This window comes from Mastomys coucha, unplaced genomic scaffold, assembly GCF_008632895.1.
Source record: "Mastomys coucha isolate ucsf_1 unplaced genomic scaffold, UCSF_Mcou_1 pScaffold2, whole genome shotgun sequence".
Lineage (NCBI taxonomy): Eukaryota > Metazoa > Chordata > Mammalia > Rodentia > Muridae > Mastomys > Mastomys coucha.
In genome coordinates this window covers 4,664,039-4,688,303 of record NW_022196902.1, presented here as the reverse complement: position 1 = coordinate 4,688,303, position 24,265 = coordinate 4,664,039, and the positions used below count along the sequence as shown (strand labels likewise).

The 24,265-nt window shown below is 40.8% G+C and overlaps 1 protein-coding gene across 11 annotated transcripts in view; it reads left to right on the top strand.

Moving 5' to 3' along the window:
• Positions 1–22,386, top strand: part of Utrn (utrophin) — a 509,106-nt gene extending 486,720 nt beyond the window's left edge. For all 11 annotated transcript variants that reach the window (XM_031380393.1, XM_031380398.1, XM_031380394.1 and 8 more), the window contains 6 exons: positions 5,030–5,188; positions 5,516–5,756; positions 8,606–8,714; positions 11,090–11,182; positions 16,878–16,900; positions 20,366–22,386. In XM_031380393.1, the coding sequence (XP_031236253.1) occupies positions 5,030–5,188; positions 5,516–5,756; positions 8,606–8,714; positions 11,090–11,182; positions 16,878–16,900; positions 20,366–20,374 (634 nt within the window). In that variant the 3' untranslated portion in view covers positions 20,375–22,386. The remainder of the gene's footprint in view (positions 1–5,029; positions 5,189–5,515; positions 5,757–8,605; positions 8,715–11,089; positions 11,183–16,877; positions 16,901–20,365) is intronic.
• Positions 22,387–24,265: the final 1,879 nt, after the last annotated feature.

The following is a 24,265-nucleotide window of genomic DNA, read 5'->3' as shown; positions in this document are numbered from 1 at the left end:
TTTGTTTGTTTGTTTGGGTTCTGTGCCTTCAGCTATAGCCAACATACCTGTAGTTGGGGGTGGCTTTCATCCTTCATGTTGGATCATTGAAACAATTCCCTGACCCCTCTCCAAGTACTCCCCTCCATGAGCTTTCATTGTTTATTGAGCATTCATGTATCATAGGTTGTGTGTGTGTAGGTAGATAGGTAGGTAGGTAGATAGGTAGGTAGGTAGATAGGTAGATAGATAGATAGATAGATAGATAGATAGATAGATAGATAGATAGATAGATAGATCGATCACCTGGAATAAATACCAGTTTCCCAGAATTGACCCCTACATAATCCAGTTCCAAGTACCACCTATTTCTCTGAAAACCAAACTCTGGATGATCTGTGGGGGCATTAGTTTTAAGGCTCCTAAGTATTTTTGTAGGAAGAGTTAATCATATACATCTTAGGAAAGAGTGGGACTCAGGACAGCCCTAGAGAGACCCTTAGACAACAGTTCCTGAGGCTATTAGCCAGGTTCTTACTTCATCCACTCTCTGCCTTTGGGTGGCGCTGTTTTATGTAGGTTGAAGTTGGGGCTTGGTCATGGTCTACCTCCAAATTACCATTTGTAAATCTGAAAGCTAGAAGAGAGCATTGGTTTAAAAGTTCATCAAGTGAATCACAGCTCTTTCATCATGGGACAGGTACTAATTTTGTAATGTAGATAGTATTTACTATATGCATCGCATACAGTATAATTATATTCCATGTAATGATACCTCTTGATGCAGGCTACATTTAAAAAATACTTTCTATTTCAGCATGATGCACACTATTGATATTTAATAGCCCTAAACTGGTGCATGATGTATCATCTGCATAATGAGGGTGCTCTTGGTTTTCATTATATACAATTAAACACTAGAATGGATCTATTTTTGTATTTAACCTTTAAGGCTAATAATCTATGAAAATATTTAAGGCCAAGATTTTATGCTACATGTAAATTATTTCTACTTTTCATTTTTACAGAAATGATCTTAATTCTCTTCCAGACTCCATAGCAAACAATGTAGTTAGTGGCCATGATAATTATTCCAACACACTGGACAGCAAGTTCACAAAAGAGGTGAACTTAAATTAATACTGACAACAAAATGCTTCCCAAATCGAATTTCCAGTGGTTTCCCAGTGCCCAACTTAAAAAAAAAAAAAGATTGCTTCTTTATTTGTGTGTGCATATGCACACTTGCATGTGTGCAGAGACCAGGGGACAACTTACGGGAGGCTATTCTTTTCTTCCACCATGTAGGTTGCAGGTGTTTGAACTTAGGATATTAGCAAGCACTCTTACCACCTCGACCATCTCGGCAGCCCAACATTTGAAAATAAAAGTGTGGTTTGTTACTAGGAAGCACCTAGTCCCCCGGCCCAAGTGTCTACACAAATGTTCCTAGGGAATAAATGATCTCTGGTGTCTCTCAGTTGCAGAGGCTCTAGTCCAAATCTGTGGTCAGTCCGCACCATAAGATAATTGAAGCTACTTTGGGGGTACATACTTTATTTTTATTTGGAAGATTCTTATTATGTATCCTTTTTAAGGTGTTGACTTTGAGTTTTTTAAGGATGCTATCCACAGGCATTATATAACTAAATTGATTTGCCTCTTATTTATTTCAATAACTGAATCTACCTTGTCAATCTAATGCGAATGACTGAGACAGGACTCCACACATCACCCCCCTTGTCCTTGGACCTTAAGTATCTGGGGCCATATAGGCCAAGCTTTTCTTTCCTTTGTAAATGACTCCTCATTTTGCTTCGATTTTTTAGTGGGTTGCTCATGGTGTTTTATCCTTAAAATACAGAACATTTATTGACATAACACATTTTACACTTACTTGGATATTCCATTGTTTACTTGCTTGCTTAGGTGTGTTTCAGCCTGAAAAGAAATACTTGCAGTATGTTCCACTGTGCTCTTATTTTGCAGTTGCTTTAGTGCATGTGCCCTACATCTTTACACCTTGTCCATCTGCTCTGTCCCAGCTGTGTCTTACACCTGGTCCATCTGCTCTGTCCCAGCTGTGTCTTACACCTGGTCTATCTGCTCTGTCCCAGCTGTGTCTTACACCTGGTCCATCTGCTCTGTCCCAGCTGTGTCTTGGCCTCACATCTTTTCTTACTGCCTTATTTTCCACTTGATCTGAGAGTGGAACCGCCAGTCATCACCTGTGATACACAGCCACTAACTCGTGTCTCAGGTCATTGATTTATTCATCTCAGGGCTTCTGGGCATCATCTCTGCTTCTGCCTCTTCAAATACTTATGTCTAGGCTATTGATCAAAAGCGTGTGTGTGTGTGTGTGTGTGTGTGTGTGTGTGTGTGTATGCATGCCCATACACCCATGTATGGTCATTTGCTTCTTCCAGGAAAATACAGTTCTCCTACATCTCCCTTTCTGGCTTCGTTTTTTTATCCATTATTACTATATTTTATTTATTTAGTATTTTATGTGCATGCATGCATGTGTGTGTGTGTGTGTGTGTGTGTGTGTGTGTGTGTGCGCGTGTGCATTTCATACACATGAAGGTCAGAGGGCAACTTGTGGAAGTTAGTTCTCTCCTTCCCCCTTGTGTGTCCTGGAGATCAGACTCTGGTCATCTGCCTTGGGGCAACCACTTTCACTTGTGGAATCAAGTTTCTGTTTCATTTTTCTGTGTGTCTTAGTTAGGGTTTCATTGCTGTGAAGAGACACCATAACCATGCCTTACAGGTTCAGAGGTTCAGTTCATCATCATCATTACAGGTGCATGGCAGCATCTTCGCAGGCATGGTTATAGAGAAGAAGCTGAGAGTTCTGTATCTTGATGCGAAAGCTACCAGGAGAGAGCTCTCTCTTCTATACTGGGCAGAGCTTGAGTACTAGGAGCCTTTAAAGTCTACCTACACAGTGACATAAGCCCTCCAACAAGGCCATACTTCCTAATAGTGCATTCCCATGAGCCAAACATATCCAAACCACTAGAGTAGCCTAGGAGTTCTGGCTGCTGTGCAGGGGTAGTAGACCCACTTGCCTGCTCTTCTGATCCTTTGAACCCTCAGGACATCATGCGATTTTATAGTGGCTTCTTTTGTTCCCCCTAGAGACCTTGCATTTACTATGAAGGGTGATGATGTCATAGCCAGCTCTACCTCTTATGTCATTTACCTGCTTTATTTTCCAATTTCCACTATTGTTGTTAACAACCATCACATACCCCTGGTAAAAAGGCATTTGTCAGGAGGAAGGAGGTCAAGTTAGGCTTTAAGCTTAGCCAAAGTGCACGAGTTTTATTTTTGACATACAGTCACTCTCTCTCTCGTGTGTGTGTGTGTGTGTGTGTGTGTGTGTGTGTGTGTGTGTGTCTGTCTGTCTGTCTGTCTGTCTGTCTGTCTGTGTGTATGTCTGTGTCTATGTCTATGAAGGAAGAAAAGTGATAAAGCTCAGGGCAGGAAGGAGACCCATTAAGTCACCAGTGGTTCATGGAGCTCTGCTCTGGTCCTTCAGCAGACAACACAACACCCAGTTTTCTCCTTGATACTTCCCTTCCCCCCCCCCCCCCCCCCCCCCCCCCCGATCTCTGTGCCTGGAGCACACATTTTTCCAAGAACACACTAAGTCATAGATGCAAGTTCAGATCTGACTGTCAGAGCAAAAGTGTGATATGCCAAGGATGGATTTTCTATCACACATAAGAATCAGAGGGCTTACCCAGTATCCAATACTATTCATCTGCACAAGAGCAAAGGGATTTTAAGGTCCAGGTGGAACAATGAAGTTCCAGGACTGCCAGGCTCCTCTTGGCTGTTTTGGGACACAGTCTGATCCAGGGCAACAGCTGGATCAAAGTTCAGCAAAGATGCTGAGACAACCGTACAGCCACACAGCTTATACTGAAGGCTCAGCCATAGGACAGCTCCATTTTAAACTCTGGTGAACACATCAGTTATGTCTTATTTTCCTCATGCTTTATCCTTTATTTCTCCTCTTGACAAAAACTATCAAACCAGGCCATGTCCAGTATGCTAGAGGGCTCTGAAATCTCCTGAGCCAGGAGATGTGACAGCCATACCTTCCTGAGGACATCCAACTAGATGTGCCTCACAAAGAAAGAACAGAGATCCAGCCCAGCTGGAAAGCCTTTTCATTACCACAGACATATTTAGCCTTGTCTCTCTGCACTCTTCTTCTGACGACAGTCACGCATCTACACTACTGTTGATGTGTCTAGTTCAGTAACAGATCATTGGATGAAGAACTTCAATGAATTAAATGTAATTTGTGATTTAATGCAGAATATTGGTCCTAAAAATTATTTATGACACCAAGTAAAATAGCTACTGCTATTTTATAAATATGTACAATTGTATATATGCTATTGTTTAAATAAAAATAAGTTGTAAATCCTTTGGGAAACAAAGGAACACTAGTTATAGCCAAATCGAAAGATGAGTCGTTCTTGGCTCAGTGGTCCTTTAATCCACTGTTTTAATAGTCAGTGCATATATGTTTGCATATATGTTTGCATATATCAACTTTAACTTTTATAAGAACTGCTTCTAGGCATGTCCAACCTTTTGCTATTTGTAACATGTTGTTATCTAAAAATGTCTTGGACCACATTTCAAGCTCTCCTGAGCTACATGTGGCTTATGGCCATAGGTTGGACACACCCCGTTAAAGCCTGATTGATAGCAGCTTATTACTCTTATTTATAGGCATAGATGTGCCTTATTTTATTTTCTCTGTTGAGTGGAATGGCTCTCTGGGGACTGTGAGAATAACAGCTTGTGACATGAGAGTTTTGATATGTTGAGCTCCTCCTACACAAGCCCTGTTGCACGAACTCCAACCTCCAGCTCGAGTCTTCCAAGGAGAGCCATGGAGACGCAGAGTTCTCAAGCAGCCTGGTCCAGCCACCGGTCCAGGCATCACTGGTTTTACTTCTTGTGTGCTCAGAGACCTCACCATCCAGGTGCAAGCTAATGTCCATCTTCTTTGTCTCTCTAGGGAGGACGAGCACGCCCTCATCCAGCAGTACTGCCAGACACTGGGCGGGGAGTCTCCTGTGAGTCAGCCACAGAGTCCAGCTCAGATCCTGAAGTCCGTGGAGAGGGAGGAGCGTGGGGAACTAGAACGGATCATAGCTGACTTGGAGGAAGAACAAAGGTGAGCTAGACCCAGTAGAAGAAAACACAATGCTTGCTCCCTTCCTTAGCCGATGTCTAAGGCATCACAACGAGGTCCAAGTTTGGGAGGACATTAGCAGGCTGGGGTATGGATAGGGCCTTATGCATCTGTGATTTAATGATGGATTCTGGAAACACTCTTGTTTCAAGCCCATTTTCTCCTTCTTAGCTCTTCATGTTAATAAATGTTTTTCCATAAGATGAAGAGCATCACAAACTAAATTTGGAGTTCCCAGCCAGTTTGGGAGAGAATATATACCTGATAATGATTCTGGTTATTTGTATATTTTTTTCTTTTCCATATTAGAAATCTGCAGGTGGAGTATGAGCAGCTGAAGGGGCAGCACCTAAGAAGGGGGCTCCCTGTGGGCTCCCCTCCAGACTCTATTGTTTCTCCTCACCACACATCTGAGGACTCAGAACTTATAGCCGAAGCTAAACTCCTTCGGCAGCACAAAGGGCGGCTGGAGGCAAGGATGCAGATTTTGGAAGATCACAATAAACAGCTGGAATCTCAGCTGCACCGCCTCAGACAGCTCCTGGAACAGGTAGGGGTGTGGAATCCCATGCAGCACCTGGACATGACCCCTGCCCACTACCTCCCAGAAGCCTGGGCCTGGCCTCCGTAGCTGTTAGCACATCCACTTTCAATTCATACATTAACTCAGTATATGCATGGAATCTTCACTGATACAAAAATATCTGTTTCCCTACCTGACTGTAGAAATTCTTTCTTCTTCTGCACTAAAATATCTCCTTAGAATAATTTAACTTAAAAAAAAAAAAGAATCCAGTGGTACACTCGAGCCTGCCTTTCATAAGGAAAGATTCCACAGAGATTAGGGACAGCAAGTGACCTACAATCTTCAATCTAACACTTTCTTTCAGAGAACTAAGACTGAGAAGGTACCTCAAAAATCACTGTCTGTAAAAAAACCAGAGGAACAGGTGGCTGTTAGTTTGCCACTGTTATTTCCTTACACTGGGGGCTGTTCTATAGCAGTGGCTGCTAGTTTGCCCTTGCAAACCTTCTTAACAAAAAGCAGTACAATTTTCATTGCGAGGAAAACGTATGTTTCTGATGAATACAAAATAATGCACGCTGTTAGCAGAGATGGCGTCTCTTACCCTCCTCCCTTTCTCCCTGCCTCTCCTTTTCTTCTTCTCCCGGCCCCTCCCTCCCTCTCTCCTTGTTTTCTCTTGCTTTCTTTTTTTTTTTTTTTCTAATATTGGGCAGAAGCTGGTATATTTCTTTTATGATTTAATACTGGCTAATAACTCACAGTTTTAAAAACCACCATTTTTTGGCTTGTGGCAGAAGCGTAGTGTATGGCTTCTGCCTTTCTGCTTCTGGCAGTCCTGTGAGGCGAAGCAACACTGCAGAGAGGAGCCACACTGCAGAGAGTTAATAGCTTGACTGACTTAACTGGAAGAGGGCAGTCAGCTCACAGAGCTAACAGGGAGGACACCTTTGCTGCAGACACATATACGGTCAGTTCCCCACAAAAGATTTCCTGGCTGGCACCAACAGTCCTATCACAGTTGCCTTTTTCTCCAGCCTGTATGATGTGGCATCCCGTGACATCCTTACAGAGATGCCCTTTGCCACAAGTGGTATACTGCATCAAAGAAAACCATTTCTCCAGGGATTTGCTTACATTTGAGAAAGCCATCTTGGCGTAGTTGCTGCCAGGGTCTTTTTATCTTGTCAGAAATCTTGAAAGCGTTGTAATTTTTGCATTACCAACACACTGGGCAGTTGATCCCTCTCCTTCCTTTGGTCACTTGCTTTTCTCTCTGTCTGTCATCATAGAGTTTCTTTGACATAACTATGTGAGTCGTTTACTTAAAAGCCTGAAAATTCTGTATCTTTGGAAAATAATGGCTTCCTAAGTGAATCAAGACGTGGCTTTCTGTTAAGACCTCAGACTGTTTGCTCGATCATAACCTCACTGTCATGTCTATTGGCGGGGGCATGGTGTTGATGGTAGAGTGAATTTGAAGTTCCCAAGAAGTACCTTAGTAAAGGGTAAGTTCCCTTGTGCGATCTCTTAGAGCAGCGGTTCTGAACCTGTGGGTCACAACCTCTTTGGGGGCATTGAATGACTCTTCTGCAGGGGTTGTATATAAGATAGCCTGCATATCAGATACTCACATTATGATTGATAATAATAGCAAAATTGCAGTTATGAAGTAGCAGGGAAAATAGTGTTAAGGTTAAGGTCACCATGACATGAGGAACTGTATTAACTGTGACATGGTCACTGCATTAGGAAGGTTGAGAAGCATCAAGTGTTAATGTCCACAATTTAGTGGACACTTGGAACCATCGCAGAAGCTCTGCTTGAAGCCTTTGCTTGCTGTATACCTTGTTGATGCTCTTGGGAGGAAAGAAAAGGCTCTTGGACTCGTTCTACCTACCCCCCCCCCTGACATCCTATTAGACCAACGACCTAGTGGCTCATATGCCTACAGAATTACACAGTAATGGTTTCGGAACTAGCTGAAATCTAAGTGGCTGAGAATATCCAGGCCTGTGGAGCTCTTATCTCTTCATAATGATTTAGTGTGTGTGCCAGAAGTAGATGGAAAATTTAACTCAATATAAACAGGGAAAACTACCAGACGTCAACTAATAGGGATTTAATGGAACCTACATCAAAGAGTAATTTCTCCACCCCTATATTATAGATCCTACTTTCTATTTTGACCACATTCTTATCAGCACTCCCACCGGCAGCACAAAGATCGGTACAGGAGGTATCATGGAGGGTTTGCCCTGTGTCGGACTGGGCAAATGGCTTTGGAAAGGCTCATTTATCACTCTCCTGACAAAATTCTATGCCACGGCTATGGCCAAGATAGCTTTTTTAGCATCTCTTCCCCCTGGTTCCGCATCCACGCTAAGGTGTTAATACTAAAATAATTTGTACACACAGAATCTAACACAAAAGGTTCTGTAGTTTGCCTAGAATTGTACTGCTTCTGAGCAGTCCAAGTTGGAGTTTGAATTCAAGCTGCTGAATCCAAAACCCAGTGGGGTAAAAGCTCTCTCTCCATATCGTCTCTGAGGGGAGCTATATTGAAAGTTAGTACATTTGCCATTTTCAAATTGCAATGGTACTTTCTGAAAGATGAACCCAAATTACTTCTAAGTTTACTAGGTTGGTGTAAAAATAATGTAAAATTTGAGAGCTGAAAATGGTAGACAAAAAGAAATTCTGTGGTAAAAGAATAAGTTCTTCAAAGCACAAAGGCGGGGCAAGCATTTGGCCCTTAGGAGAAGTGTTTGGGCCCCAACCTAGGCTAAAATAGCCCAAGAACCATGGCAGGGATGGGAAGAACACTTTCTAGGTTACAGGAATCTTTCTTACTCTACCTTCCCATGTGATTTCAGCCTGACTCTGATTCCCGCATCAATGGTGTCTCCCCGTGGGCTTCCCCGCAGCATTCTGCATTGAGCTACTCGCTTGACACGGACCCCGGCCCACAGTTCCATCAGGCAGGTGAGTGTCACCAGAGCACAGTCAACTTTGGACTAGGCCGGAGTTTTGTTGTTTTGGTTTTTGGTTGCTAGCATGCCTACGTCTGGGCACTCTGGAGCATAACGCATTATTCTCTGTAGTCTGAAATGAATATGAATCCATTTTAATAATAACAAAAACACTTTAGTCATGTTGTGCTTGTTTATAAAGTGTGTAGGAGTGGATTTAATTTTGGTGAAAGATGAAAAGTTCTCCTTTCATTTGAAATAACCAAGACTTTTTTTCTTTTGCTTTGAGAATAATTGTGTGTATGCGCATGTGTGCTCTTGTGTGCATGCATGTTTGCGCACTTGTGTGCGTGTGTATGTGTGTGTGTGTGTGTGTGTGTGTGTGCACATGCGAACATGTGTGTGAGGTGTATGTTCATGTATGTGTGAAGGTGCTCCAAGAAGCCAGAGGGGTACACCAGGTGCCCAGTTCTCATTCTCCACTTTATTTATTTATTTTTCTTTTTATTACATGTTTTCTTTATTTACAATATCTCTTTTCCCAGGTTCCCCTCCAAAAGAAAAAAGAAAAAGAAAAGAAAATAAGAAAAAAATAAAAACTAAAACAATCTCCTGTTCCTTCCCCATTCCCCCTGCTCACCACCCCACCCTCTCCCACTTCCTGGCCCTGGCATTCCCCTACACTGGGGCATAGAACCTTCACAGGGCCAAGGTCCTTTCTTCCCATTGATGACTGACTTGGCCATCCTCTGCTATGCACATGCTGCTGGAGCCATGAGTCCCCCATGTGTACTCTTTGGTTGGAGTTTTAGTCCCTGGGAGCTCTGAGGGCACTAGTTAGTTCATATTGTTGTTTGTGCTAAGGGGTTGCAAACCCTTCAGCTCCTTGGGTCCTTTCTCTAGCTCCTTCATTGGGACCCTGTACAGCTATTAAAAACAATGAATTTATGAAATTATTGGGGAAATGGATGGACCTGGAGAATATCATCCTGAGTGAGGTAACCCAATCACAAAAGAACACACATGGTATGCATTCTCTGATAAGTGGATATTAGCCTAGAAGATCGGAATACACAAAGTAAAATCCACAAACCACAAGAAACTCAAGAAGAAGGAAGACCAAAGTGTGGATACTTCATTCGTTCTTAAAAGGGGGAACAAAATACCCATGGGAGGATTTTCAGAGACAAACTATGGAGCAGAGACTGAGGAAGGACAATCCAGAGACTGCTCCACCTGGGAATCCTTCCCATATTCAATCATCAAATCCAGACACTATTGTGGATGCCAGCAAGAGCTGGCTGACAGAGCCTGAGATAGCTGTCTCCTGAGAGGCTCTGACAGTATCCCACTAATACAGAAGTAGAGGCTCACAGCCACCCATTGGACTGAGTATATTCTCCACTTTATTGCTTTGAGATAACTTCCCTCTCTGACCTGGAGCAGGATGAACAGGAAGTCTCTGCTATGCTACCGCCTCAGCTCCCTCACCCCCTCATTGTGAGGGGTTACAGGCACACATCATCACAGCCAGCTTTTTAGTTGGACTCTGGAATCCAGACTCAGGTCTCACACCCAATGCAGGAGGCTCTCTTACCCAGTGAGCCACCTCTTCTGCCCCAAGAATGATTGTAATACATGTTTCTCTACAATGTTTACATGCATGCACATGCAGAACCTAATGCTAAAGAGAAGCCTTCAACAAGGTCTTCTCTACCTTATCAGTCCTAGTCTCTGTGGACATTGCTCCACCCGCCCTCTATGGCAGACGTGCCACCATCAGTGACAGTGTCACCTCACCAACAGTTGTGCTGTTAAAAACACTATTGTTGTTTCGATCATAGAGTAAAATACATATCAAAATAATATAAAGCAAGACAAACTAGACTGTGATAAAAGCTCAAAAAATAAAAAATTAAATAGAAAGAAATTGCTAGAATATTTTATGTGCAAAATAGTGGATTTTCACCTAGCACCCTGGCATCAAATCCACTGTTATTTATTTTTTCAGTTCCATATTTTCTCTCCATATATAAATTTATTGACATAAACATATGATACATTTTTAACTATATAAAAGTCTACTGCTGGGGCTAGGGATGTAGCTCAGTGGTAGAATGTTCCCCTAGGTTTTTGCAAAGATCTCTGTACAGTCCCTGTATTCTTCTTTGTATGTGTGTGTGTGTGTGTGTGTGTGTTTGCATGTGTGATATATGTCAAATGAATACAGACGCTTTTGTTTCCCGTAGGAGTTGCTCTTTTCAATGACAATTCATATCCTGTTCATATTTTGGGGCTGATTACAATATTTTTTGCCTGCAAGTGGTTCTTTGGTAGAAGGATGGACATTAATATCAAGCTCCCTAATTCCTCTGTGTTTTCTCTCAGCATCTGAGGACCTGCTGGCCCCGCCTCACGACACCAGCACGGACCTCACGGCTGTGATGGAGCAGATCAACAGCACGTTTCCCTCTTGCAGCCGTGAGTAGCGACGACCATTATGCCTCAATGATGTGCCTGTCCTGTGCCCCTCCTCTTTCTCCACCTGCTGCTCTCTGTCTTCTTTGGTATGACAGCAAAGCCATTGTTAGAAACAAGATCGCAGGCTGTTTAGAAATAACACTGACATATGTGTTGACAAAGAAAATGAAGCCCCATTCAGATGCCAGAGAGATTCTGAAGTCCACTGATGGTATGATCCCAGCCTTGGAGATTTTCCCACAGGCCTCATAAGCGACTAAATAAAGTCCATTAGAACAATGTCTGCTTTTAGAATATAACTTCGGTTAAGTGCAGGCTATAAGAAACTTGTGTTACTTCAAAGAAGAGCCTTGAGTGGCATGCCAAACTAGGACAAACATAGCCCTTCTAAGGTAACTTCCTACCTTCTTTAAGATATATCTCCGTATGTCTTCATAGTCAGGCACAGAAAGCAATTATTTCTGGCCTCCTCTCTCCTTTTAAAGGTTTTTTTTTTTTTTCCTTCAGGGAATAAAATAATCATTGTGTGAAAGCCAGATGATTCACAGGGTCACAAATTGTGAGTCTGAATTCTCCATATGAACAGCCAAGAGCCAGAAAATCACCCAATGAGAGCAGTCCAAATCCCAGGGGAAATTACATAATGATTTTAATCGATTGAAATTTTTAAGTGGTTTCTCTCCTGGCATCTTGCCACCCTTCAGATCCTGCTCCACTCTCACCTCAGAGACCTCTGTGGTCTCTCAGCTCAGGAACAGTCTACTTGAGGCCACAATACACACCTCTGTATTGTGACAAATACTTTTAAGGAGCATGAAAGGGTCACTTATAATTTGGGGGTGGATCCTCTCAAATGGATGTTAAAACCAGCTAAAGTCTGATTTTGTGTAAGTCTCAGTTTTTTGATTCACTGTTTTCTGTCAGCTTTCTAGACAAATCTATTCTAAATGAGGAAAAAAAGATATATCAGTTATTGGTGTAATTGATAAACATGTTAAATCTGTTACATTAATTGTAGTTAAAGGTTGAATTTCATCTCAGAAGTTTTTGTTCTGCTTATGTAGTACCCAATGGCTAAAACAACTATCATGTTTTATGAATTAGAGTTTCAGAATTGAAGTTTCTAAAAACTAATACTTTTTAGATGAACTGCCTTCTAAATGCATTCATCATTAAAGAACAGATTCTGTAAATTGAATTCTGTTTAGAAAATTTTATTTAAATGTAAGGCTGGACCTTTTCAATTTAAAACTGTTGGCAGTGAAGTCAGAGTACGATATGCTTAAACTTATGCTTTGTAATGAATATAAACATATAAAATGCATAATTTCTCTAATGAAAATGTGCCTCAAATTCAGGATTTTTTTTCTTTACAAGTCCCTTTTTCAAAAGCACTTCTAAATCTTTCCTAAGGCATATTCCGATAGGTTCATTTGATTTTTAAAATGTTCATCTATGCCTTGCTTAAAACAGAATATAATGAAGAAACTATAACTGTACAACACCTAGTCTTCAAAGTTAAATGTTGCTGCCCGACCCCTGATGCGAGTATAAAATTCCCACTGGTTGGGAACAAGATGAACCACTTATGGCGATTGGTTCCTGATGCAAGTATAAAATTCCCATTGGTTGGGACCAAGATGAACCACTCATGGTGATTAGTTCCTGAGAAGGGGCTTAGTCTGTGGAGACTACACTGCAGTGGCCAAACTCTTCCCTTGCACTGAGACCTCGTTACCTGTGACGTCATTGCTCACTGAGTCATTTAGAGAGGCTTGCAATTCTTTCAGAGGAAATCTGTTGCTCTTCTCCGTGTGTGCATCTAACAGCGTTTATAACATTGTGATCTTCTGTACCTGAGCACTCCTAGTCATTTGTTATAATGAAGAATCCAGGCACCTCTTAATTGAGAAATGGTACATAATACATTTTAGAATCCTGTGGCATTTACAAGCTATGTGTTCTCACTTCTGAAAGTGGCATTCTTTGTTCTTTTTCATTATTTATATTCCTATGTTTCCTTGGCAAATATAAAAATCTGCAAGATATAAAATGCTTTCCAGTTTTTAAAAAAGAACTCCAGTGTCTTGTTTACAAAAATTAATGCATACCTCAGAATTTTATCAAAGATTTCTAGATCATTTCAAATTGTACAGAATCAATTAGTGCATGGTACAGACATGGTACCTACATACTTCCAGATTGATGTAGTCAACGGTTTACAGGGATGGTCATGTTTCTAGCTAGAGAAATGTAATTGTTGAAAATTTCCCAGATAGCACTTAGAAAGGTTTTGCAGGATTCATTAGCTTTAATGTTCCATTTAAATTGCTCAGTTAGCAAATATTTTATTAAGAGAATGCAATCCCCTAGCTTACTGACCACCTTTGGAAGTTTATCTAAATAAATAGGATTGGCATGCTCTCAATGCCGAAACAATCTCTTGAGTTCCTATAGCTAAGGAGAACTTTCAACTTGTTTGTAGCCAGTGTGTGATGGATGGATTGAGATGCATGTTAATCTTGACTTTTGATCCTTTGTGGGTTAAACAAATTGCATGACTACAAATGAATTTTCACTCGTGGCAATGTTGGAATTAAAATGAGAGTCTGTATTCATAAATCCTACTTGCATGAGTAGCTTCTGTTAGCTATTTTTTTATACTGTGTCTTATATAGCATTGTGCATAACACTTTAAAATGCTTGCATTTTGAATCAATATCACAATTAACAATGGTAGAGTCTTTGAATTATGACCTTTTAAAATGACATTGAATCTCAAAGCAAAGACACAGGCATTGCCATCTTATCCTAAGAATTAAAGAACTGAATTTAATTTGTGTTGACAATTATCCAGTCATGTAGTAGAAAATTCTAATGACTATAAGTATTTCTTTGTTAGCTTAATATAGTTTGCTTATGTTGTTCAAATATGTGGATATTTATAGTAAATTGAGTTTCTTTCTCACCTTTCTTTCTTTCTTTCTTTCTTTCTTTCTTTCTTTCTTTCTTTCTTTCCTTCTTTCTTTCCTTCTTTCTCTCTTTCCTTTCCTACTAAAAGTAATGCTTGTAGAATTATTGTTAACTTACCTGGATGTTTGCACTGTGATCAGCCTGCATTTGTCAGGCTTGAATGGCAGTCATCAAAAACTCAAGACTTACAAAAGCACAATGATTAACTAATTTTCTCTTATAATACACAGCTTGTTCAAGGGACCGCCTTAATGTTTTATTTGATTAAAAGAGATAGAAAGGCAAAATGCATTAGACTTCTGTCTAGGGTTTGACTGTTACATATCCATTATTTAAGAGAGAGGCATAACTGTCTTTCAGGTGAAGTGTGTATTTGTAACATGTCCTTATGAATAATTTAACTTAGCTGCCCTAGGGTATAGCTCACATGAGTACATGAGTTCACACTTTTTTCTCTGATGGGACTAACCGTGTAGGACTAGGCTTATGTCACCCTGGTTCTTCTCCAAAATACCAAGGCTCACATTCTCCCCTGCTATCTCTCCCTGTCCCTGTCCCTGTCCCTTTCTCTCTCCCTCTCCCCCTCCGCTACCCCTCTCCTCATAAAGACACAGCATGGGCCACACAGATGTCCTTTCTTCCTCCTAATCACAGGAAAATTAGGTATTGGAAGCATGCAACATGCTAAGTGATTAGAGACACTCCCCGTTTGGCCAAGGATAGATATTGCCATCATTAGAAAGCAAATTTCCTTCTTTTTCCCCTATGTTGAATATGAATCTGCAGTGAAAGTGTCAAATATTGGCAGGCTTAGAGGACTCAGCCAATGGCCTGTAAATCAAAATGATGAAGTAGTTAGACGTCAATTACTGTTCACACAACAACAACAACAACAACAACAACAACAACAACAACAACAACGTGTCCTGAATCATGTCTCTAGTATTAGAAGAAGGTAGGCATCCTGCCTGGAAGACCATAGGAACCCTAAACTTTCTGGGCACTAAGGACAAAGGCTTACCTCTTTTCCCTCCGGTGGGGGACAGTCACTTGCACAGCCCAGATTTCCTCAGGAAAAGCCACTTGTTCCGAGATGGTATTAAAGGAATTATTAACTCTTATTTTATGTGCATGGAAGTTTTGCTTGCCTGCATGTCTGCGTACCATGTGCATATAGTGCCGATGGAGGCTGGAAGAAGTAGTCACAGTTCCTGGAACTGGAGGCACAGACTGTTGTGGGTTACCATATGGGTGCCATCAGCCAGTGCTCTTATTTCTGAGCGGAGTGTCTCTTCAGCTCTGGGATCTTTTTTTCTTTTTCTTTCTTTCTTTCTTTTTTTTTTTTTTTTTTTTTTTTTTTTTTTTTTTTTTTTTTTTTTGGTCAAAAGCAACAATTCTCAACCTGTGTGCCACTACACCCTTGGGAGTCGAATGACCCTTTCACCAGGGTCACATATCAGATGTCCTGTGTGTCAGATATTTATATATTACAATTCATAACAGTAGCAAATGAAAATAATTTTACAGCTGGGGGTCACCACAGCATGAGGAACTGTATTAAAGGGTCACAGCATTTGAAAGGTTGAGAACCACTGATAGCCTGCCTAAAATGTCTGTATGCACAGTGGCCTCTTGGTCCATTGCTGTTTTTCAGAGGGGCTCCACCCTGCTCTGTCATCAGCTTTGTCTTCTAGACTACACTCATTATCATCTCTGAAATTTTCAGTGAAGATCACAAGAACAAGGGGTCATGAGCATGATCTCAGTGAAAGATGAGCCTGAGAAAGCAGAGAATACTTGGCAGTGCCAGTTCTCAGTAAGCCCATGACATCAGCTTCTCTGTCATGGGCTCCCTTACAAAGAAGACATTGAAGGATTATTAGCACCCTAGACTACCTTCTGTGATCTTTTTATTTTTTTTTGGGGGGGGGGGTTGTTTGAGACCGGGTTTCTCTGTGTAGCCCTGGCTGTTCTGGAACTCACTCTATAGATCAGGCTGGCCTCGAACTCAGAAATCCACCTGCCTCTGCCTCCCAAGTGCCGGGATTAAAGGCATGCGCCACCACCACCCAGCCCTTCTGTGCTCTTAACTGAGCCCATGTAAGGCATCATTATTGATCCTAGCTGAGAAGACTGCTGCAGAATGACTAGCCTGTTCACTGACGCAAAGGTACCTCCTTCCCACAGCTTCCAGCAAGAGAGTGCCAAGGTGTGCAGAAAATACCAATTCCCTCTGAGGACCTTTTTGGTCAGAATCGAACTGTATATCCAATGCAACATATAGGATCTCCTCTGTACTTACTATCCAGAAGCCAAAAAATATATGACAGAGTTATAAAATGAAGCTTTAAGATTTTTTTTCTCTTTTATAAAACGTAAGACCTTCCTGAATGTTTTAGTGCATATGTTTTTAAAGAGCTAGTATATGTTTTGTGTGGGGTTTTGTTTTTTTCTTTTTCTTTTCTTTTCTTTTTCTCTCTCTTTTAGAATGTTTGTATTTCTAATCACATGGGATATGAGACACTTAGTGGGAAAACTAGCCTTGGTTAGAGCATTGGGCCAGAATGTCAGGGTGGCTGGCCCCTGCTTCCGGCTAGCGTCCTTGTGAATGCAGAGCTATTCTCTTTCTCTGAAGAGCCTTCTACACATTTACATGCATGAAAAGGGAAGGCACAAAGCAATAGTAAAGTCCTCAATTGATTTCTTCTATTTTCTTTTTCAGCAAATGTCCCCAGCAGGCCACAGGTAAGAGTTAATGGCTCAATTGACTTTACTGTCTTGATCCCATCCTGGCATAAGCACATTAGCTGCTATTGATTTAGTCTTACTTCATTCTCCATATAAATGAGCAAAGCCACTTGATGTTTAAGTGTTACTTGATCCTGTATATCAGATTGTTGCTTTGAAGATGTTGGGTGGGGCCATGGGGTTCCCAAACCAAATTCCATGAAGCACCCAAAGTACCCATACTCATTCCACACTATCTAGTATATAAGTCTCTGTGTAAATCTGACTGACCTCGAATCTCACATGTTTGTTACAGAACACTGACTTTGGGATGTCCCTGGTACTACAAGGGTAATACCAAGATCATTACTCCAACTAAGACAGAGTTGCCATTTTTTATTTTAAAAAAATACAGTGAGCTTTTCTGGCAGCTATAGCCTACTATCTTTCAGTTTTGTTTTGTTCCTTATTAGGAACCATTAGTTAAAATATACCATGGGGCCAAAGCAGATCTTTACAAAACATTTTCTTGTGTGAATTTATTAGTCCTTTCAAAACAGTGAACACTGTTTCATCTTATTGGCAAGCGGAACTGGGGTCTTGGCTAGAAAACAGGTGTCTGTAAAGCAGACTGACACAGTAGGTAGGGTCAGCATCTTCTGATGATGCCCCTTGTCCTGGTCCATTGGAAGCAAGAAATTTAAAGAAAAGTAAGGTGGCAGCAGGACCATCAGAAGTGTAAGGAGAGATGGGAAGATGTACTCACGTGCAGAGAAGCAAACACACCCCAAAATAGAATATGGCAAAGGTAGCTGTTACGGAATGCCACTTTGTTTGCCAGACATCCAGATGATTGTGTTGACCCATAGCCACATTCGAGTTCATAAGTGAAAACCACCAGACTTGTCTAGTTTTGCAGTAACTGATTTTTGGAAAGTTGACTGTGTTAAGCCAGTTCAGTACAATAGTTTAAGAGAAAAAGCAAAGAAGTGATTTTTAAGAACTGACCCAGAGTCTTGGGTTTAGTTGTGAGAGAAGGGAGAACATGTTCTGGACAATCATTGGGAGAAGGGATGCAATGATCTATGTCTTATACTGTCATAGGGTGGGTGTCACCATCCTTGCACAAGTAAGCTGAAGTTAGGGATGGTCATCAGGATGTGTGATAGCAGAAATTGAAGTATTAATGGGATGTAAGTGAAGGTACATTCACTTGGTTGCGTTTGGACATTCGTGTGCATCGCTAAAAAGGATAGATGGTGGGATCCCTAACAGAGAGGCCAGAGTGTTGGCAGAATCATCTTCATGAGTGTTGAAATCTCAATGTTTTACAAATAGCCTCAAAATGGGTGCCATTGAGATGTTTGCTCTCTGAGAAATAAATGAGCATGCTTTAATGGTCCCACAGAGGACTGCACAGTGGCTTGCTGGACTTGGATGAGGTGAAATTCAGAATAAGCATTTTAGGGTGAAGACAATGAAATTGACCCTGAAATCCTCTGTAAGACCCAGTAAGAGGCTCATGGTTGTATGGAGGAGTGTGGAGGGATGAGTTATAGGTATCTTAAGGTTATCCAGATTCTGTGTCTTTAAGACCTGGATGCTGATTCAAGCCATCAGGGAAGGAAGTGTTCCGAGAAGAGCAGAAGGTGTGGGTTTTGTTGGTGATGGATCACATGTGACCCAGGGAGCACAGAAGAAGAGATTGAAGAACTAGTGAGGACAGGGAATGGAAACGCCCTGAGGAGCGTGCAGATCGAAGTGTGGTACAGAACAGAAGGGATGGGAGGATAAATGGGAAGCAGGAGCGTGTATTGGAACCGAGAGATTGACTAGGGGTTCAGTTCTCATGCCTCCTGTGGTGGGATCATGGCTGTAGAGATGCAGGTCAGGGAGGAAGATTGGATCTTCCCATCAACCCTCAAACACAAAGCGCATGACTTAAAGCAGAGAGTGAACTTGAAGACCTTCCATTCTGGTCTTCGATTTTTAGAAGTTGAGTTGAAGAGCTGTATTGTTCCTGGCCATGTAGCAACCTGGTGGGCACAGAAAACACGTCTCCTTGTAAGCGTCTCCTCCCTCTCTAGCTTCCACCCTCTACTTTCTGGTCTTTTCCTTGTGGAATTTTCCATACCCTGGGTCAAGGGGAAAGTTGTGAAAACTGTCCATTTTAACCTGGATGCTTGTGCTGGACATTTATTTGTAGAATAAATTTAGACTTTTAAAATTAAATTTCACCTTTCATAATTCTGCTGCCTAAAAAGAGCTGTTATGTACCTACTTAAGAAACATGTCCACATCCTGAATAATATCAATCTTTTCAGCAATAAGTTAGCACCAAAGCTTTAGCTATCAATATGAGTATTACGACACAGTCCCTTACCACGTGGAACTTATTCCTGTCCCTTGTGTTCTTGAAATACTTTAACTATGACTGCAGTGACCCCTATTCTAGAAAAAAAATTAGACCATATGCCTGAGGTAGCTTTCATAGCTGCTTCTCCAGGAGGGGCTCACCTCAGTATCCAATAGCTCTGAACCCAGTGAGTCTTCCAATAACATGGGCTGGGTTCTGTCTCCTTCAGAACAGCAAAATGTCCAATGCAAAAGCAAGTTACATGAGAATAAGACTCAACTGACTTCTGGTTAGATCTGGGAGGAGGAGAGTGCCACTTAGGAAACGTTGCCAGCAACTAGTTTATGGATGCCCTCTAGGGCTAGGAAAGCAGACTTTCATGTCAAGGTCTTCCACAGAATGAGAAAAAAAAGAGTAGGCAGGGAATTTTTACTGGGAGTCCCCAAAGAGCTCACACGATTCCATGAGGAAAGGTTTCTGTTAGGTTATTCCACTTTGGTGTAGGTTTTTAAAAAAATATATCCAACTCCAGTATTTTTAACAGATGAATTGCTTGCCTTCCCTGTGGAGACTGTTGTTACATCCTTAGTGTGGCCTGTATTATAGATCCCTTGGCATTTTCCATAGAGTGGACAGCACTGGACATCTTGGATTATAATTCCAGTCTCCCCCTCTCTAGGACAGGGAGGTAGCTTTACTAAAGTGTCCCTCTCTGGGAGACTTCTACTTCCCAGGAGGAATAGCGTACTCTTTTGGTAGCCTAACACATATATCAGCGCTGCCTTTCCCCAGAAGCAAAGGCCTCTCAGTCTTCCCTGGGTTCCTAGCCTGGGCAAGAAAAATAGACATCTGGTCACCCCTGGCCTCTGCTTTTATGTTGGTGTTGGCTACTGTAATAGATAGCTGACATGTGACTTCAGGGTGAAGGAAATGTCCTCATCCCAGAGAGCAGAAGTCCACGTGGTCAGTGGGGGACTGAGAGAGGGTCCCCTTTGAACACAGGCATAGAAAATTTTAGTTAGTTCTGAAAGAAGCCCTTATTTTTCCGTGAAGAACTGTCAAGCCTTCATTACCGGAATGTCCTTATGCAAATGTTGTCCTGACCTTGGTGTTTCCCCTTGCCACAGGCAATGTGAAGCGTTTATCCAGCCAACCAACATTTCCCGACCTTCAGTATTGCCCTCTTCTGCAAACGCCAACTCCAAGTCCCGTTCAACCCCGAAGCTCCGTGGCTCCATGACACAAGCTGTTGAGTGCTGACTGGGTGTTCTGCTGAGGGAATCAAACACTGACTATCCAAAGAGAAGAGGATATTTTTGTTTTATAATAACGTGTATTATTGTTTTCTTCTCCCCTTTCTATGCAACTGTAAATTATTGAACAGGGAAGTATTTGGAGGTGGTAAAGCATTTGTCACTGATTTGTATAACATATACAGCCATGGGAAAGCGGGTGCGGGCTTTCTAATAGGAAACTGACTTTTTAATAACTGAGAGAGAAAATTGCATAAGAATTAGACCACTTTACATTATTACATTCCTTCTGCTGTTCATATTAATCTTGTATAATAATTTCATTTATTATTTGACTATTTTACCATTATGTTTTGGTTATTTATAAATTTATCAGCCATACAACCAAATAGATTCTATATGTATTTGTTTTTTATAATCTGGCCAAATTCCTACATTCATATATTTGAATCAAATGTTTTATATCTGTGGAGTAGGCAGCAATTCTGAGTATACTATTTAGCTTTAGTTGACATCCTACACACAGTCCTTTAGGAACCACTGGATGACGTCACTAAAAATCCTGTGGACTTAAAAACTTCAAGCTGCTGGGGCATTTTTCCTCCTGTTTTTATTTCTTTTTTGTAAGTGGATCTTGACATCTTTATTTATTTCGTCTTGCAATCTCTATAATAAAGAAGATTGCATTGTAATAAGTCTCAAAAAATTATTTTACCAAGGGTTACCATTTAAGCATATTTTCATTTTGACTCAGAAACCAAAGTTGGAACAACCTCTCCTAGGACATGCAACCTTGGTTTTCATTTCAAACCACACAGCAGACTTTGCCCATTGTGAGGCGAGAACACATCATGCTCTTCAGTTTCCTTTGAATAGACTTTTAGTGTTGTTTTTGTATTTTTCAAGTCCTGTGTAAGTTTTGAAAGCGCTGGTTGTTTCCTTTGTGAAAGCAGACAGATACTTAATGACTGTCTCATTTGAAGCTTTGGAGCAGACAGACAGATGTCTCATGATCCCTCACTTCACCAGTAGCACATCTGGGAAAGATGTCAATCACAAGCCTACACCACTGCTTCTCTAGAATGAGAAATGCTCAGATGATTGTATCCTTGCCTCTACTTCTGAGTGTGTTCAACTAGATATTGGCTTGTTTTTCTTTTTCTCTTATTTTTTTTAATTTAACGCTTAATTACCAATTTTAGAGAAACCAAAAATAAAAGTAAAGATAATATGTTTTGACTCAAACATATATACTTTTAAAACATCAGGCCATGCTAACTTTGGGTTCTCTTTCACTGGGATCTGGCCAGAAGGAGGCTGAAAGTTAGAAATTGCTATTCTTTTAGGATCGGTTGGGTGGGTTGGGGGCAAGGGTGTCTATTTGCAGCATAGATATTTTGAGACGAAGAAAATTGTTTTATATAAGAGGAGAGCCATGATCACCTTTCTACCTCAGAACCATCTTCCTCCATTGTGTTTGACATAGCTTTATATGCCACAGGTGTAAAGCCTAAGGCTTTCATCAGGCCATTTCATACCCAGGAAAGCACCTGTGTAAACATCATCAACAAAAACTCCCTGAACTCAGAACCCCAAGTTGTAGATTTGGTGTTGTCCTTGTTCTTGCTTTGAGGAGTCATGTATTCTATTATTTCCTGCCTGTATTTGTATGCAAAATGATCTCTATCTGCTATTACAGGAAAAGCTACACAAAACACTACATTGTAACCTTCTGAGTAATAAATAAGAGGAAATATATTATAGTAACCATGATGAGAAATAAGTATATTGTTCTTTTGAAATATGTGGTTAAAAAAAAATCTAATCACAGACTGTCATCTAATCTGTTACATACTGTATTTTTCATCCTGAATAAAAGTAATTTTAACACAAAATGACTTTGATGTTTGGCTGTATTCACTGATGGAATCTGATCTTTAAATGTGTGTGATGAAAGCTAACTGTAAGATGATCTATATTCTGATAAACCTACATATTTTCTGAAACTCTCTCTCCTATACACTAATCTAGTCTCCATTCACTCCATTATCTCCCTCTCCTTTCTTGCACATACATTTGATTATATATTTTTCAATTTCCTGTACAAATCAGAATCTTATTGCTAGGGAAAATGGGTGTTATACGTATATCCATGAAGCCTATTGGACCTTCATTTTCATAATTTGGTGCTACTGAGATTTAGTTGGTTACTCTCTCAAATCCACTTTCATCACTAGACTCTTAGTTTTCTATTGATATGTATATACATAATATATAAGATATAACATGTAACTAAATAAAAATATACAGGAATATATATGCATGTGTATATAGTTATTTTATTTAGTTATATTTATATATATTAGCTATATATAGTTAGTTTTCTGTGTGGTGTTGCTTTACAGCAACACCATAACTTAGATAACTTATAAAAGAAAACATTTAATTCAGAGACTGATGGTTCTAGAGGATTAGAGCCCATGCCTGCAGCTGGCAGGCAGGCAGGCAGGCAAGGCACTAGAGAAGCAGCTGAGAGCTTCTAACGGATGGGCAAATCTAAAGCAGAGACAAACACAGACTGAGAGAGCTAGAATGGCACAGGCATTTGATATCTCAAAGCCCACCCCAAGTGACACAGTTCCTAATCCATCCCAAGCAGTTGTACCGAGAACCAGGCATGCAAACACGACCTTATTGGGGTCCTTCTCATTTCAACCAGCACAGACTCTAAACTTACCTGTTCACTGTTGCTGTTGATTTTATTGTATGTTTTATATACAGTACAGATATAATATACAAAATATATGGGACAATATACAATAAATACATATATATTTACATTTATATACAGTCTGGTATCAGATAGCACTTGGTTCTGAAGCTCTCAAGGGCAAAATGGTGTCAAGAATTGTACTGAGTCCTAAAGTTAGCAGCCCTCCAAGAATTAGAAAGTTCCCCCCAAATGTATTATTTAAAAAGAGAACAGAAACAATTAAAGTAATATTTTAAAGGTCTCATCTACCATGAAGTATCATTCACATTAATAATTCCTAAGGAAACCACTAGTTTCCAGTGACTTTATTGAGTCATCACTGAAAAGGGGAGTGACAAACAGAATAGCTTTGTTTCTGTATTTGTCTGTCACCTCGTTCTATGACATTGATATTCTCACTGTGTTTTAAATGACATAGTTGCCCTTGATGTCTGTTTGCTATTTGAGCAGACTGGCTCTTCAAATCCCTTCCCCGTGTCAACTTAATAAAAGAACCACCAAAATACCATCACCACCACTGAAATCTGTGTGATGAATGTAAAACCCAATTAACTTGATTAATCTGAAGCTCTCGTTAACTGAATGGTCTTGCTGTAGAGGCCAAGAGCCCCCCCCCCAACACACACACACACACACTCAGTGTGTTCAATGCCTGTGATAGCCGTTATTCCATGATGATGGTAGACAGCAGCTATCAAATCTCACCAATAAATAGTGGTTCAGCTCATGAGTCGTGTGGTTAGGCTCACCCAGGAATTCACTCTTGGAATCTCAGTGAGACTTTTATTCACACTTACCTCTGATCTCCAGAGGCGTGTGTTGATGGCGGCTGGTTTGCTCTCAGGTCTAGGGTAGGCTGCATGTTGATTGATAGATCATATATAGCCTAGCATGGTTAGAGAAACTTGGCTGCATTCTTTCATCTGCTGGTGAGCCAACCAGGTCCCCGGTAAAGGCAACTCTGTGGAGGGTCTGGGCAAAGAAAATCTCAAGGCTAGGGA